Here is a 15,884-nt window from a genome sequence, read left to right on the forward strand (position 1 = left end):
CAGGGGTTGTGGAGCAGTGGGATGGTCTTTGAAAGGAGGAGACATGGGTCTGCTGTTAACCCCTATGTTACTTGAGGCAGGGATAGACCTATCTGCCTCATGTGGCTGTTTTGAGGACAAATGATGTAACATGTATGGAAAGTTTCATGTCAAGTTTTAAAGTGCTGTGTCAAGTACAGTGGGTGTGAGGGAGCTGTTTTTGAGGGCAGAGAATTTAGAATACTTGGAAAATTAGACAGTGCTTTAAAAATAATAGGATCTTAGAACTAGGAAGGGCTAGGGGCGCCTGGATGGCTCAGTTGGTTAAGCGTCCGACTTTAGCTCAGGTTATGATCTCGTGGTATGTGAGTTCGAGCCCCGCGTTGGGCTCTGTGCTGACAGCTCAGAGCCTGGAGCCTGCTTCACATTCTGTATCTCCCTCTCTATCTTCCCCTCCCCCACTCATGCTCTGTCTGTCTGTCTCTCTGAAAAATAAATAAAAATTAAAAAAATATTTATTAAAAAAAAAAAAGAACTAGGAAGGGCCTTAGAGCATCTATAGAGTCAAATCCACCATTTGTATATGGACACGTGGAGGCCCAGAGAACGTAAGTGACACACAATGTTATCCTGTAGATTCAGGTGTCCAGCTTGCCTCCAGGCCAGCTCTTTCCTGGATACCAGGCCCCTCTGCCCACATCCATGTGATGGGAGGGCCCTGCTAGGCTAGAGTTGCTGGCATCCTTATCAAGTCCTGGTGGGGACAAGTAATGAGCTTGGAAAGGTCATGGGGGCCTATTGATACCAGTGAGGACTACAAAAGGCAGCAGGCAGGGTTCACCTCTGCTTTGGGCAGGACTGAATTTTCAGGAAACCTCAGGAATCCAGATTCTTATCCCAGAGACCCACTTAGGACTACCGTAAGGGATAAGGCTAGGAAACCTGCTTGCAGTGATGGAGGCAGCCAGGGGTCAGCTTCATCCAGTTCCTCATCTATCAGCTCTCCAGATTGGTTCAAGGACAGGTGCATGGCTCAAATAGGTCCAGACTCAACTGCAGGGCTGTTTTTAGGAAACATTTACTAGAAATGTGGTGTGGTGCAATGTAGAGCATTGTCCAACAGTGACCCCCGGATCTTACCATGGGCTGCCTGGACCCAGTGAAAGCTGTGCTTGGACCCAGATTCCCCCAGGACAACTGGCTTCCTCTCCTAGGCTGGGAGAGTTACAATCTCAAAAGAGTCCCAAAGGTCCCCAAGTGCTAGGCAGTGGGCTTTTTCTGACAACTCCCATATAGTTGGTACCCAAATCTACCCAGCATAGCACTCTAATGGTCTGCCTGCACTCACACTTGTTCTTATACTTGCCCTATTACAAGGAAAAGAAACAGGTAGGTGGGAACATACACCTACAGTGTGTCCAACAGAATCCCCTGCCTCAGCATGTCTCTCCGTGGGGACCTGTGCCTTGCTCTTCTACTAACTGTTGACATGTGTAACCCCACTAACGCCTGTTCCTTAACCCAGTAGTTAGAAAACTTAGTGTGCATCAGAACCACTTAGGGAGTTTGTTAAAACACAGATTGCTGGGCCCACCCCCAGAACTTCTGATTCAGTAGGTCTGGGATTGGGCCCTATAATCTGCATTTCTAGCAAGTTCCCAGGTGATGCCTACACTGTATAGCAGTCATACAATTTGCCTCTGTGCCTGTTGCACAGCAGATGGCAGCTGCAGAACTCCCTGAAAATGGAGAAAAGGAGCACTCTTCATTGGGGCTACCAGGATTGGCAGGAATGTGAACCAAGACCTGCTTCTTTGCCCTCATGAGGGGAAGCCTGCCTGAGGGCGACACCACACAGAATCAAGAGACAGAGTGACACATTCCAGAGGACCAGCATCTAGGCTTTATACTAACTAGAAACACCCTCTAGACTTTTTAGTGATGTGAACAACAACAAAGTTCCCTTTTTCTTTTAGCCTGTTGGAACTAGGTTGCTGTCCCTGGCAATTTCAAGAGTCCTCCTGAGGTAGAGAAGACAGATGGTATCAGGTTGCAGGAAAATTTAAAAATGGGGAAAGACCTTGGGGCTGAGTCTGCTGTAAAGTGTTGGCTCTAGGCAGATAGAACCTTCTATGCCTGGCTTTCAGTGGCCTAGTGATTAAGGTGGGTTGGAGGTGAATCAGCAGGGAGGTGTAAAGTCTAGGCACAATACTTAGCCTTTCTGAGCTCCAGTACCCTTATTTACAATACCTACCTGAAGAAGTGAATTTGGGAAGCTGGGTATCATCCAGGCACGAAGTAGCTGCTCAATCAATAGTCACCGTTAGCGTGATATTATGATAATTGCAGATCACAGGGCCTCAGTCTGTGAGTAGCAGGTTTGGGTATGTGGCAAAAGTCAGGAAACAACCTTAGAGGCATCCTGGGGAAAGGAGGCATGTCTCAGACCCTCCAGAGATGTTCACAAGTGCAGGGGTTCCATGATTCTGGCTTGGGTGAAACTACTGAAGATTACTTGGGGTATTGGGCCTTCAGGGGCAGGGTGGGGTGGGGTGATGCTCTGTCACATGGAGATCAACTAATTACCAAATCATTTAAGACTGGTAAACGGGCTGCCTTGGGATTCCAAAGGGGCAGCTCTTGGCTCATCAGTGAATTGACTGTTCCTTTCCTCTCATCAGGCTCCCCCCACCCTTTATTTCCCAGTTTCCCAGGTGCAGCAGTCTGTCCCCTCACCCTAGGTCCCATGTCTACTTTTCCTTTGCAACCTCTGACATGCATACATATGCAGAATTCCAGATGTTGATAGATACGGGGATAAATAGAGAAAAAATAAGAAAAAACAATAAAGTAGGCCGAAAGAAATTAAGAAAACAATCCCCATTGGCAATTGAATCAAAAAGAATAAGATACCTAGGAATAAACTTAACCAAGGAGATAAAAGAACTGTACTCTGAAAACTATAAGGCATTGATGAAAGAAATTGAAGATGACACAAGTAAATGGAAAGTATTCATTCTATGCTCATGGATTGGAAGAACAAATATTGTCAAAATGTCCATACTACCCAAAGCAATCTACAGATTTAATGCAGTCCCTATCAAAATACCAATAGCATTTTTCACAGAACTAAAACAAGCAATCTTAAAATTAGTATGGAACCACAAAAGACGCCAAATAGTCAAAGTAGTCTTGGAAAAAACAAAACAAAACTGGAGGTATCACAATCCCCGATGTCAAGATATATTACAAAGCTGTAGTAGTACTGGTACTGGCACGAAAATAGACACATAAATCAATGGACCAGAATAAAAAGCCCAGGAATAAACCCATGATTATATGGTCAGTCTTCAACAAAGGAGGCAAGAAAATGAAATGGAAAAAAGACCGTCTCCAACAAAGGTGTTGGAAAAACTGGACAGCTATGTGCAAAAGAATGAAGCTGGACCACTTTCTAACACCATACACAAAAATAAACTCTAAATGGATTAAGGACCTAAATGTGAGACCCGAAACCATAAAAATCCTAGAAGAGCACAGGCAGTAATTTCTCTGGCATCGGCCATAGCAACATTTTTCTAGGTATGTCTCCTGAGGCAGGGAAATAAAAGCAAAAATAAACTATTAGAACTACATCAAAATAAAAAGCTGCACAGCAAACAATCACCAAAACTAAGAGACAACCTACTGCATGGGAGAAGATATTTGCAAATGACATATCCTATAAAAGGTTAGTATAAAATATATAAAGAACTGGGGTGTCAGGGTGGCTCGGTCGGCTGAGCGTCCAACTCTTGATTTCGGTTCAGGTCATGATCTCATGGTTCGTGGGTTCGATTCCTGTGTCAGGCTCCGTGCTGACAGTGTGGAACCTACGTGGGATTCTGTCTCCCTCTCTCTTTGCCCCTCCCCAGCTCCCGCGCACGTATGCTCTATCTCTCTCAAAAATAAACATTAAAATGGGGTGCCTGGGTGGCTTAGTTGTTAAGTGTCCGACTTTGGCCCAAGTCATGATCTTGCAGTTCATGGATTTGAGCTCCACGTCAAGCTCTGTGCTGACAGCTCAGGGCCTGGAGCCTGCTTCGAATTCTGTCTCCCTCTCTCTCTCTGCCCCTCCCCTTCTCATGCTCTGTCTCTCTCTCAAGAATAAATAAACACTAAAAAAAAAAAAAATTAAAAAACCCCACAAAATATATAACTACAATTCAACACCAAAAAACCCCAATCCAATTTAAAAAATGGGCAGAAGACATGAACAGACACATGAACAGATGCTCCATATCAGGAGAATGCAAATCAAAACCACAAGGAGATATCACCTCACACCTATCAGAATGGTTCAAATCAAAAACACAAGAAACAAGTATTGGCAAGGATGTAGAAAAAAAGACACTTGCGCACTTTTGGTGGGAATGCAAACTGGTGTAGCCACTGTGGAAAACAGTATGGAGGTTCCTCAAAAAATTCAACATAGGGGCACCTGGGGTGGCTTAGTAGGTTGTGTCCAGCTTTGGCTCAGGTCATGGCCTCATGGTTGGTTGGTTTGAGCCCCGCCTTGGGCTCTGTGCTGACAGCTTAGAGTCTGGAGCCTGCTTTGGATTCTGTATCTCCCTCTCTCTTTGCCCCTCCCCCATTTGTGTGCTCGCTCTCTCATTCTCTTCTCTGCCTCAAAAATAATCAACATAGAAGGGGTGCCTGGGTGGCTCAGTCGGTTAAGCATCCAACTTTGGCTCAGGTCATGGTCTCACAGTTCATGGGTTCAAGCCCTGCATTGGGCTCTGTGCTGATAGGGCAGAGCCTGTGTTGGGTCCTGTGTCTCCCTCTCTCTCTGTCCCTCCCCTGCTCACGCTCTCTCAAAAAATAAACATTAAAAAAAAAAGTCCATTGCTGAGTACCCAAAGACTACAAAAACACTAATTCAAAAGGATACTGCACCCCTATGTTTATTGCATTATTCACAATAGCCAAATTATGGAATCAGCCCAAGTGTTCATCAATAGATGAATGGATAAAGAAGATATGGAATAAATATATACAACAGAATATTACTCAGCTATAAAAAAGAATGAAATCTTGCCTTTTGCAAGAACATGGATGGATCTAAAGCCAGAGAAAGAAAAATACCATATGATTTCATGCATATGTGGAATTTAAGAAACAAAAACAAAGGAGCCAAATAAAAAAGAGACAACCCCCCCAAAAGCTTCTTAACTATAGAGAACAAACTGATGGTCACCAGAAGGGAGGTGGATGGGAGGATGGATCAAATAGGTGAAAGAATTAAGAGTACACCTATTTTGATAAGCACTGAGGAATATATAGAATTGTTGAATCACTGTATTGTACACCTGAAGCTAATAGAACACTGTATGTTAACTATGCTGGAATTAACATTTTTAAAAAATTAAATTAAAAAATAAATTGGGTTGAGATTAAATTTTTATTAAAAAGAGAGAGAGAGAAGAAAAATAAAACTTTTCCCCAAAGTCACAAGGCTCTACTTTTTGATCTGGGGAGACATCAGCTCACCCAGTGACTTGTAAATATGATGTCACCAAATTAAGTGACTTGGGAAAGTTATTTTTTATCATCATCATTAGTTTTTCTTTTTTTTTTTTTTTAAGTTTACTTATTTATTTTAGAGAGAGAGAGCACGAGCAGGGAAGGGGCAGAGAGAAAGGGAGACAGAGAATCCCAAACAGGCTCCATGCCATCAGTGCAGAGACCCATGCTGGGCTCGATCCTATGACCTGAGCCAAAATCAAGAGTTGGTTGCTCAATCGAGTGAGCCACCCAGGTGTCCTGTATTAATTTTTCTAGTAGTTGTGTTTTTATTATTGGTCTGGCAGTTTATGCAGCTACTGGGTCGAGGAATTCTAAACAGGAGTCCTAGGGGGTGTGAAAACCTTCAGGAGCTTCAGGAATAAAGCCATTTGCTGGGTTCCCCAGCCAACGAGAAGGCACAATCATTATCATCATCATTATGGTGTCACCTTCCAGATTCTACAGCTCCCATAGTTGGGAGAACTTGCAACAGCTACTGTCTCTGCAAGCCGTTGTTAGAAAGCTTTCTGGAGTGAACATAGCATTTGATGATTTTTATCAATAAAACATTCCTGCCCCACTCTCAACCCCTTCAACATGTATATCTCATACCCCATGGTAAATATATTTGTTGCATGGAAGAAGAAAGAGATCAGTAAGTTTATTTCAGGCTAATTTGAAATTTACTACAAATGATTTAGTTAATTCAGTTAAAATCACATTATTATTATTATTATTATTTTACCTGTCCTGTCTCCCTCACACATGGAAATTAGCTCTCAGTTAAAATCCTCCATAAAGTTTCTATTGTATGATTTAGAAGCAAGAACTGAGAATCTGAGGGAATAGACCATATATGCTAACAGTGGTTCTAGCCTCTAACAAGGGACAATGGTCATGGCCCACTGGACCCTAAGCTCTGTAAGGAGAGGATCCACAATGGATTCACCATAGTATTCACAGCACTTGGCACAATGCCTAGCACAGAGTAGGTACTCAACACACATTTGATGAATGAGTGAATAGGTTGGTCTTCCACGTAGTGGTCAAGTGATTTTGTCACTAATGGACTGGATCTTTGGCTTTGCATCCCTGGTCTTGCAACCATGGTGCCTGGGTGGTGAGCAATGTCTGGAAAATACAGGAGAAGAGACTGCAATATGTTCCCAATGTTCTCATTACTGATGACATATACTCGGTGCCAGCTGTGGTACAATGAACAAAAGGTTCTTGCCCTGTGGGTTTGTAGCCTAAGTGACAAAACAAAATAAGCAACTGACAGCTTTTCTCTCTGTGTGTATGTGTATTTCTTGTCTTTTTAAGGTACAAGAAGCATCATTATCTCAGATTTATAATGAGAACAGCAGAAATGATTATTTCCCATTTTACACACAAGTAAATGGAAGCCCAGAGAAACACAGAGACTTTCCCAGTGCAAAGAAATGTGCCAAAAACTTTGCCTGTAGTGTCCATCCTTTTTCTTGTGCTCTGTCCAGGTGGTTCCTGCTCTATCCAGTCAAGGGTTTGAGATTTGCTTCCTCTGCTCCATACTGGCTATGTCACTACAAGCACAATCTGGGTCTCTAGTTGGGAAAAGGTCCTCAGAAAGGAGGGAGTTTTAAGGAATTTGAAAGATGGAAGATTGCAAATGGACAAGTGGGCCAGGGAGGTGGCCTCACCTGTGCTGATCCTTGAGCCCCACTATCCTCACATCCAAGGACAAAGATACATGGTAGTTATCCCGACTGAGGCAACTGCTCCACATTATTCTGTCTCATAGCCTCTCTCTAGGATCTTTCTTGTGCATAGGCCTTTTAAAAATCATCTTCTTAGGCCACTATTGTTTGCTGCTTCTTCTTTCTTGATTATAATGATTCCTTGGGAAAGAGCTCTAGTTGCTGGGGAGCACTGATAGGTGACAGCTCCCTCTTCTCCCCCAGCCATGCAGTGCAAAGTAGATGATATAATTTGGAGCCCTTGCTCCTCAAGCTTTCACATGACCCTTGATCTTGGCTGGTCCCTTCTCATAGATCCTGCTTCTTTTTTTACATTTTTAAACTTTTAAAAGTGTTTTTGTTTATTTTTGAGAGACAGAGTGTGAGCAGGGGAAGGGCAGAGAGAGAGAGCGAGATACAGAATCCCTAACAACCTTCAGGCTCTGAGCCGTCAGCACAGAACCTGATGCAGGGCTCAAATCCCGAGAGTTCATGACCCAAGCTGAAGTCGGACACTTAACTGACTGAGCCACCCAGATGCCCCAATCATAGACACTACTTGTACCTCTACCCTCTGTCTCCCCAGTATCTCAGGTGCTCCTGCTTCCAGAGCCTTTCTAAAGGCATAATGCACTCAGTTTCTCACAGATTTAAAGAATCTCTAAGAATGGAATTTCAGACAACTGCTTGGGACATTTTAGGAAACAGTCCCCCTGATAATACTGGACAAAGGTTGCCGCCTATTCACCAAGCCTGGACTCATTGCCTAGTTACTGGGCTGACAGAGCTGGGGTGGGGACTGAGGAAGTATTCCTGAACGCTGCTTACTTGTGCCTGTTCTAGGCCTTCAGAGTTAAAAATGCCTGGGACAGATGGTCAGTGTTCATTTCACCTAGGATTGGGAGAAACTTCTCCCAGGCCTCAGAACCTCTGGGAACCCCCAGGAGAAAGGGAGGAGTGGGCACAAGGGGCACCTTTGTTCAGGAGCCTCCTAAAGCTCTAGGATCCTCAGGCCAGAGACTTCTGGCCTAAAGGACCCATGTCACAACCAGTCACCCCAGTTTTCATCTGCAGAGCCCCCAGGACAGAAAGCCCAGTGAGACTGTGTATGGAGTTTTAGCCTTCCTTATTTTTTCAGGGGTCAGGGGAGCTCCTTAAAAGGGGGAAAGGGTAAAAGACTGGTGATTCCTTAATGTTTACTTTCTGCCTAGCTGGTCTGCATTCCCCAGTTTTGGAGGCAGTGTAGAGAATAAGATGGAGTCACTCAGGTCAGGCAGGGGGGCCTGTTTCAAGCAATGATGCAAGCAGCTAAGGGCACTGCAGCTATAAGTCCAATCACCTTGGGTCCTTTCACGCCTACATGGTATAGGACACAACTCAATTGCTCCAACCCCATTTCTACCTATCTTTCTACACATCATCCTACACATATTTCTGCAAATTACTTAATATGACTGGCACATATAATGCTACCCTAATATCAAAATCTGAAGTCAACCTATACAACACAACAAAGGAAGTGATTATACCGGTATGTCCATTATAACAATTAGATTCAATACATTTTTACTATCCTTTGATTAATAAAACCTGAATTACACAAGGAAAATCACCAGCATGGTGGGGAACACTGGGAATTGATTTTAATGCAAATTTAGCAACACATTTTGATCCAGGCATGCAACAATATTCCTTTTTATTGATCCAACCATCAGATGTGTGAGGCGTGGAACATACATGGTCAGCAAGGCACCCTATCTATGAGAATATAACCAGAACTGAGTCATCTATACCAGTTTACATAGCTAAAGGAGTCACCTTTGACAAATGTGGTATATTACCCAATAGTCCAGGCCCATGTATTACTGAGAGAGGATGTTGGAATATTACACACTGTATGAGAACTTTCCACTGGAAGCCACAATGGACACATGGCATTACCAACCCAACACCAAAACTCAAGCCAAGTGTGTTTGAACCGAATTACTTGACCCTATGAGAATTGTATACAAACCTATGCCACAGAGAATTGAAATAACCTTCCAAAAGGAACAATTCAATTTGTTTGATATACAACCTGAATGTAAAATTTATGCCACAGAACTAGGAACAACCATCCATGAATGGCATGACCGACCACCCATTGATAGGATTAGACTTAGAAAGCCTACAATCAAGGGGTGCCTGGGTGGCTCAGTTGGTTAAGCATCCGGCTCTTAATATCAGCTGAGGTCATGATCTCATGGTTCGTGAGATCCAGCCTTGCATTGGGCTCTTTGCTGACAGCACAGAGCCTGCTTGGGATTCTCTCTCTCCTCTCTTTCTGCCTCTCCCCCCACTCATGTGTGCACTCTCTCTCTCTCCCAAAACAAATAAATACTTAATTCAGTAGGAAATTTAGGTTCCAAGATCTCCTCAGCATTCAGAGAAGTATATTCCATTGTCTCAACTATGCATGATTGTCTCAACTATGCATGATTATCATGCCTACCAACTGGAATTTCACTATTAACATTGACCATAAAGTTCAGGCCCTCCAACGAGTTACTTAATCTTAGAAATTTCTACATAAGAGAACAATTAAAAAATAATTGTTGCATAATCAATAACCTACTGTACAGAGCATGGAATGATATTAAAAACATTATTGTAAAGTATTTTTCTGACTGGGTGGAGCCTTTCTTACAATTAGACACCTCTAGACCATCAGGTTGTGACAATATAGGACAATGTAAACTTTCATTTTTAAGATGATTAGGGGGTCAAAGCTTATTAGCACATGACACATATTCTATACTACCAAAAATATCCGCAAACATCCTTATGGATTGATGGATATTTACTACCCAAAGAGATAGTATTTCAGTGGTCTAATAGCATGTATTATACATGGCATGAACTGGAAATCAATGCTAATCTTTTTCCTTCAACAAGAACAGCCATTGAAAATTTACTTTTAGGGGCACCTGGGTGGGTCAGTCGGTTAAATGTTCGACTTCGGCTCAGGTCATGATCTCACAGTTTGTGAGTTTGAGCCCCACATTGGGCTCTGTGCTGACAGCTTAGAGCCTGGAGCCTGCTTTGAATTCTGGGTCTCCTTCTCTCTCTCTGCTCCTCCCCCGCTCATGCTCTCTCTCTCCTTCAAAAATAAATAAAAACATTAAAAAAAATTAAAAAAAAAAAGAAAATTTACTTTTGGACATGGGACACTTTCACTGGATAATTTGTGCTAATAGCTTCTCAGAGGTCACATTCTTTAATCATATAGAATGAATGATACTATCATCACCATAGACAATGAGTGTGTTAAAATATTGTATGCTATTAATGTAACATTTAGTAACATTACCAAAATGGGTACCTTTGTCTCACAATATTCACATAAAATTTTTTTCAACATCTTATCCTACTAAAATAACAGAAATACCTTGGGTAAAAATTAACAAAATTGATAAATTTCTAGATGAAAAATTAGAAAGGCTCAAAGCAGCCCATAAAACCTCAACCAACAAGCTAACCCACTTTAATCATGCTGCACAGCCCACTCAGGTGGCCGCAGGAGTCATTAACCCCAACTTAGCTGCATTGAACAAAAATATACAAAACATATATAATAAATGGTCCTTTCCAGAGTTGTTAACAAAACCCTTCAAACGTGATTTGTTTTGGCTCATGGCCTGACTATAACCCTTTAAAATACTTAAAGGGATTATCTCTCTATACATGTTTGGAAATCCATTAAGGAAATCTTCTCTTGCTTTTAGCTATTATTTTTGTTATATATCTTATTAAACATGCTATTAAAATGTTATGCACCCTCAGGCTTAAGAAGGATAAATCACAAAAAGACTATGATTAACCATACCTTCACCATTCTTTTCTAGACGTGCCAAGAGCCTATGTTGAAGATTCCATGTATATTTTTTACTTTTATCTGCCCATAGTTGGCAATATGATTCTTATTTCATTTATTTGACTGCATTGTTGACTTGTTAACTTACCTTCATTACATTTAGATTTAATTTTTCTCCTCTCTTTTTGACTTGATTTAATTCTTATTAGATGTGACTTTAAGTTGGAGTTTTAAAATTTAATCCTTACTTAATTTTGCTTTATTTGATTCAGTTTAATGTATCTAACTTGCTTAGATTTGATGTCATCTTTGTTTTATGATATCAGTTGACATTTCATATGATTTCAGATTTATTTGATTTTGTTTGATTCTGATTGAAAACATGATTGAATGATTTGGATTTGCCCTCTTCCACATTAGCAAACTAGTACTGCTGACTTAGTTTAAGACTTGATTCCTGCATGACCCTTACAGATTTGTCATGAGAAATCATGGGGTGGAATGTAGAGAGCAAGATGGAGTTGCTCATGTTAAGCAGGGGCCTGTGTCAAACAGGTGACTATCAAGCAATGATGCAAGCAGCTAAGGGCATTGCAGGTACGACCAGATATCTTGGAGACCAGCACCAGCTTTTGACACATTCAGGAGTTACAACCAACAGAAACAGAGGAGGTCACCAAAGGCCCAAGACTGATTAAATCCTGTTTAAAAAGGATTTTGGCAGCAAACTGTCAGACTTCTCAGACACTGACGTCTCTATGTCTGAACACTTCAAAAAGGCAGCTGAAGCCTTGCCTGACTGATCTCTGGAAAGAACACAGATGCTTCACTGCTTGAACATAATAAGCAATAAGTGCAAGAGCTGACCCAGACCCGACTGAGGCCTTATCCCAACTGCTTGGTCAAAAATTGGTTCCTTAGCTTCCTACCCGCGTTCTACATTGCTTGTTATGTGACCCGTCTTGTGCTTTGTCTGACATGTAGAAGTCAAGTTAAACACGTGGTGAAATGTCATTGAATTTGGAATCCTGAACCTGCTTTATAATTATGTTAACCTTGCTTTATGACTGAATAAAGCTGACATTGTGGAAAGACACAACTGGCGTGTGCACCTTCTTCACAGCCAGCTCGACAGGCAGCTTCGTGTGTTCCCAGGCTTAAAGGTAGGGGGCAGCACTTGTCTCCAACGGACATGCGCATGCCCTAGGGCCTGGGAAATCCGGTTTCTCAGGCCCCTCAGGAGATACAGCATGCGCAGTCCAGGTCTTCTGCAGTGAAGGGGACTCTAGGAACGGAAAAGAATCTCTGGGGTCCTTTAAAGAAACAGCCACACACCTTTGAGCAACCTACATATATTTGGATTTTAGCCCCGCCCAAGCCAAGTCTCCTTGAAGCCCCGCCTCCTGAAAGCTCCTTCGCAACCTAAGTAGCTACGCCCGCGCCAAATGCAAGGAAGCCACACCTGTTAGAAATCACCCACCCCAGGAAGCGCCCCCCCGCCCCGAGAGCCCCGCCCTACCCTTCCCCGCTGGCGCCCTACCCCTCCCAGCTGGCGCCCTGCCCCTCCCCGCTGGCCTTGGAGGTGGGTGAGCTCAGCAGGTGGGGTTGAGCACTCGGCAGGAGCAGGAGCTGCGGAAGAAGCGGCACTGGCAGGAGGCGCACGGGTCGCAGCAGGCGGGCGCCGGCGGCTTGCAGCTGTCACGAGTGGCCACGCAGGGGACGGGCGGAGGAGGCAGGGGCCGCCGAGGCCGAGCAACATTCTTCATCGAAGCCTTTTTCTGTGGGGAAAAGCGGGGGCTGCTCAATCCGGCCACGTCCGCCCCACCCCTCTTCACCTCAGCCTTGGGAACTCTGGGCAGTGGAGGCCCCAGACCACACATATGTACCCACAGCCCACCATCCATTCGACAGCATGCCCACGGGGGACCCTGGCGGATCCCTGCCTCCCCCAGTCACCTATCCCCTGCCTCCAAACCCAGTAACACTTACTTACCTGGCTGCGCCTGGCCCACTTTTCTCCCTGGGGGGTCCCACTCAGTTCTGGGTGTTCCTCCTTCCAGTGTATCCCCAATCTCTGTCCGTTCTGCCTTCCCATTAAATCCGGATCCACTCACTTCACCACCTCGCTACCCTGAGCCAGGCCACTATCCTTAGTCTGCTGCTCTGGCCCACTTACAGTCCATCCTCCATTGCACCAAACGGACCTCTCCGAAGACCTGTGATGGCATCCACTCTGGCTTAAAGCCCTCAGTAGGTTTTCTTTGAACTTAGAATAAACCCTAAACGTCACTTAGGCCCTCGAGGTCCTCTGGTGTGGCCCCACCCACCTCTCCGAGCTGTTGTACCACACTGTTCCATTCGCCTTCCTTCCTTGCTCTCAAGCGCAGAGTTCCTGCTGCAGGGCTTTTGAACTGGCTACCCACTTTCCTAAAACCATTCTTTGTTGTGCTCTTCAGTACAGGTACTTGAAATGTATCTAGTGCAACTGAAGAACAGAAGTTTCAAATTGTATTTAATTTTAATATTAATTTACATTTAAAAATAGAAGCAGCGTAAAATTTTTTTCTTTAAAAAATTGTTCTTGTTAGGACTACAGCTGACTTTATTAAAAGTCACCATCGGAATTGAGATGTACTGTAAGCGTAAAGATACACCACCAGGTTTCAGACTTAGCACACATAGAAAAATAATGTAAAATATCTAACTTTTTATATTGGTCGCATATTAAAATGATAATATTTTGGATACACTGGGTTAAATAAAATGTTAAACTTAATGACACGTGCTTCTTTTTCCTTTTTTTCAGTGTAGCTACTAGGAAATTTAAATTCACATACGTGGTCTACAGTTTATTTCTATTAGGCATTGCTGCTTGAGGTTACTGAAGTTTTCAGCATTTAAGTGCTGCTTCCTTAGGGAGGGCTTCTGAGACCACTCTTCCCTTCACTCTCATTACCATGCTTTAATTCCTTTACAGTGTTTATCATTATCTGAATTTATTTTACCTATTTACTGGTTTACTTGCTGTTTGTCTCTTTTCCCCACAAGAATGTAAATTACATGATAGCAGGGATATATGCCCCTTGTTCACTTCTGTATTCCCTGAACCTAGCATGCAAAAATATCTGTGAACCATGTATTCTTATACGTCAATCATCTGATCTGCTTGTCACTCAACAAAACGTCTAGAGAGGAGCAGGGACTTTCTCAAGGTCACACAGTGCCAGGTCTAAGACTGGAATAATGTGTGCATTTCAACAATGCCTTAATCCAGTATTTCCCAAAGGGTGGGAACCTGTACCATGGTAGTATGATTTTAGATTTTAGGTAGTACATGAGTATTAAATGACATTAAATCACATAATGAGAAAGGATTCCTTTTTCAATCTCTTTCAATTTTAAAGGCTCAGTTTGGTGCCAATATATCATTAATGCTTTCCCCACACTTTCTAATCTGACTCTTAACAATAAGCCTCAGATTTAGAGCATTTGGCAGGTGACCCCATCCAGCTAAATTCCACTAAAAATCTTTTGGTTTCATTAAACTTATTTTTATGGCAAGTGATATTGACTTTCTGTCATAGCTATATATATATATATATAAATCTATCTATATTATATATATATATTGACTTTCTGTCATAGTTATCTATATCTATATCTATATCTATATATAAATCTATATTGTATATATATGTATATATATATATATATATAATATAGATAGATTTTTTAAGTTTTAATTTTAAACAAATAGGTGAAACTCGCTTATGGCAAAAATTGTGGGGGGTTCCCGGCTGGCTCAGTTGGTAGAGCATGCATCTCTTGATCTCAGGATTATAAATTCAAGCCCCATGTTGAATGTAGAGATTATTTAAAAATAAATCTTTAAAATAAAATTGTGGGAAATAGTTCTGAAATAACAGAGGTCTAGGAAACATTGCATTCAGTCAAAAGAATGAATGATGGTGACATTTCAGTCAGGGGGCTAGCTACTAGAAGAAGATGCTTTTTAGCAGGTAAGCTATTTTGCTCAGTGAACCTTAGCTCTCTGGGCTTCTGTGGGGGTCTGGTTCAGGGCTTGAGGGCAGGAAGCCTTTAGATAGCTTTCAGCTTCTTTTGTTCATGAAAGTCTGGAAAGTCTTTCATTTAGTTCCTAGCTAGAATTCCCTTTTAAGTCTGGTCCCACCCCCATAATGAAAACTCCCAGTCCTACCTTGGAAGATCTCTTCTTTTCCGCCTCTTTTCTGCTGATCTTTTTGGATTTCTTGTTCAGTGCTTCAAAGAGAGACAGAAGGAGCAAAGCCAGATGTTTCTGGAGGCCATGAGCTACAGTAAAGTGAGAGGAGTGGAGGGGGCTCCAGGAAATCTCAGGGTGTGGGAGAAGAGGGGTTGGCTGCATGAATCACAACTTGGGACTTAGGCCAGCAGATTCTTGTTAGCCTGGCTGCTGACCTGGAGCCAATGTCCTCTGAGGGAAGGCAAAAAGGAAATCCAAGAAGGCCCTGAAAAATGGACTCTCAGTGCCATGTACATGGATGGACCTGTGTTTCCTGGGACGCCTGGGTGGCTCAGCTGGTTAAGCGTCTGACTCTTAATTTTGGCTCAGGTCATGATCTCACAGTTCGTGGGTTCCAGCCTCACGTTGCGCTCCATGCTGACAGTACTGCTTGGGGTTCTCTCTCTCCCTTTCTCTTTGCCCCTCTGCAGCTTGTGAGCATGCACTCTATCTCTCTCAAAAAAACAAAACCAAACTAAAACAAAACCAAAAAACCCCACAAAACCAAAAAAAC

The 15,884-nt window shown here is 42.8% G+C and overlaps 1 protein-coding gene across 2 annotated transcripts in view; it reads right to left on the reverse strand.

Moving 5' to 3' along the window:
• Nucleotides 1-12,588: 12,588 nt before the first annotated feature.
• ASIP (agouti signaling protein) overlaps nt 12,589-15,884 on the reverse strand; it is a 71,903-nt gene continuing 68,607 nt past the window's right edge. For both annotated transcript variants that reach the window (XM_049649974.1, XM_049649975.1), the window contains exons 3-4: nt 15,308-15,369; nt 12,589-12,869 (exon numbers count right to left, since the gene is read on the reverse strand). In XM_049649974.1, coding sequence (XP_049505931.1) covers nt 12,684-12,869; nt 15,308-15,369 — 248 coding nt within the window. In that variant the 3' untranslated portion in view covers nt 12,589-12,683. The remainder of the gene's footprint in view (nt 12,870-15,307; nt 15,370-15,884) is intronic.

Source organism: Panthera uncia, assembly GCF_023721935.1.
Source record: "Panthera uncia isolate 11264 chromosome A3 unlocalized genomic scaffold, Puncia_PCG_1.0 HiC_scaffold_11, whole genome shotgun sequence".
Taxonomy (NCBI): domain Eukaryota; kingdom Metazoa; phylum Chordata; class Mammalia; order Carnivora; family Felidae; genus Panthera; species Panthera uncia.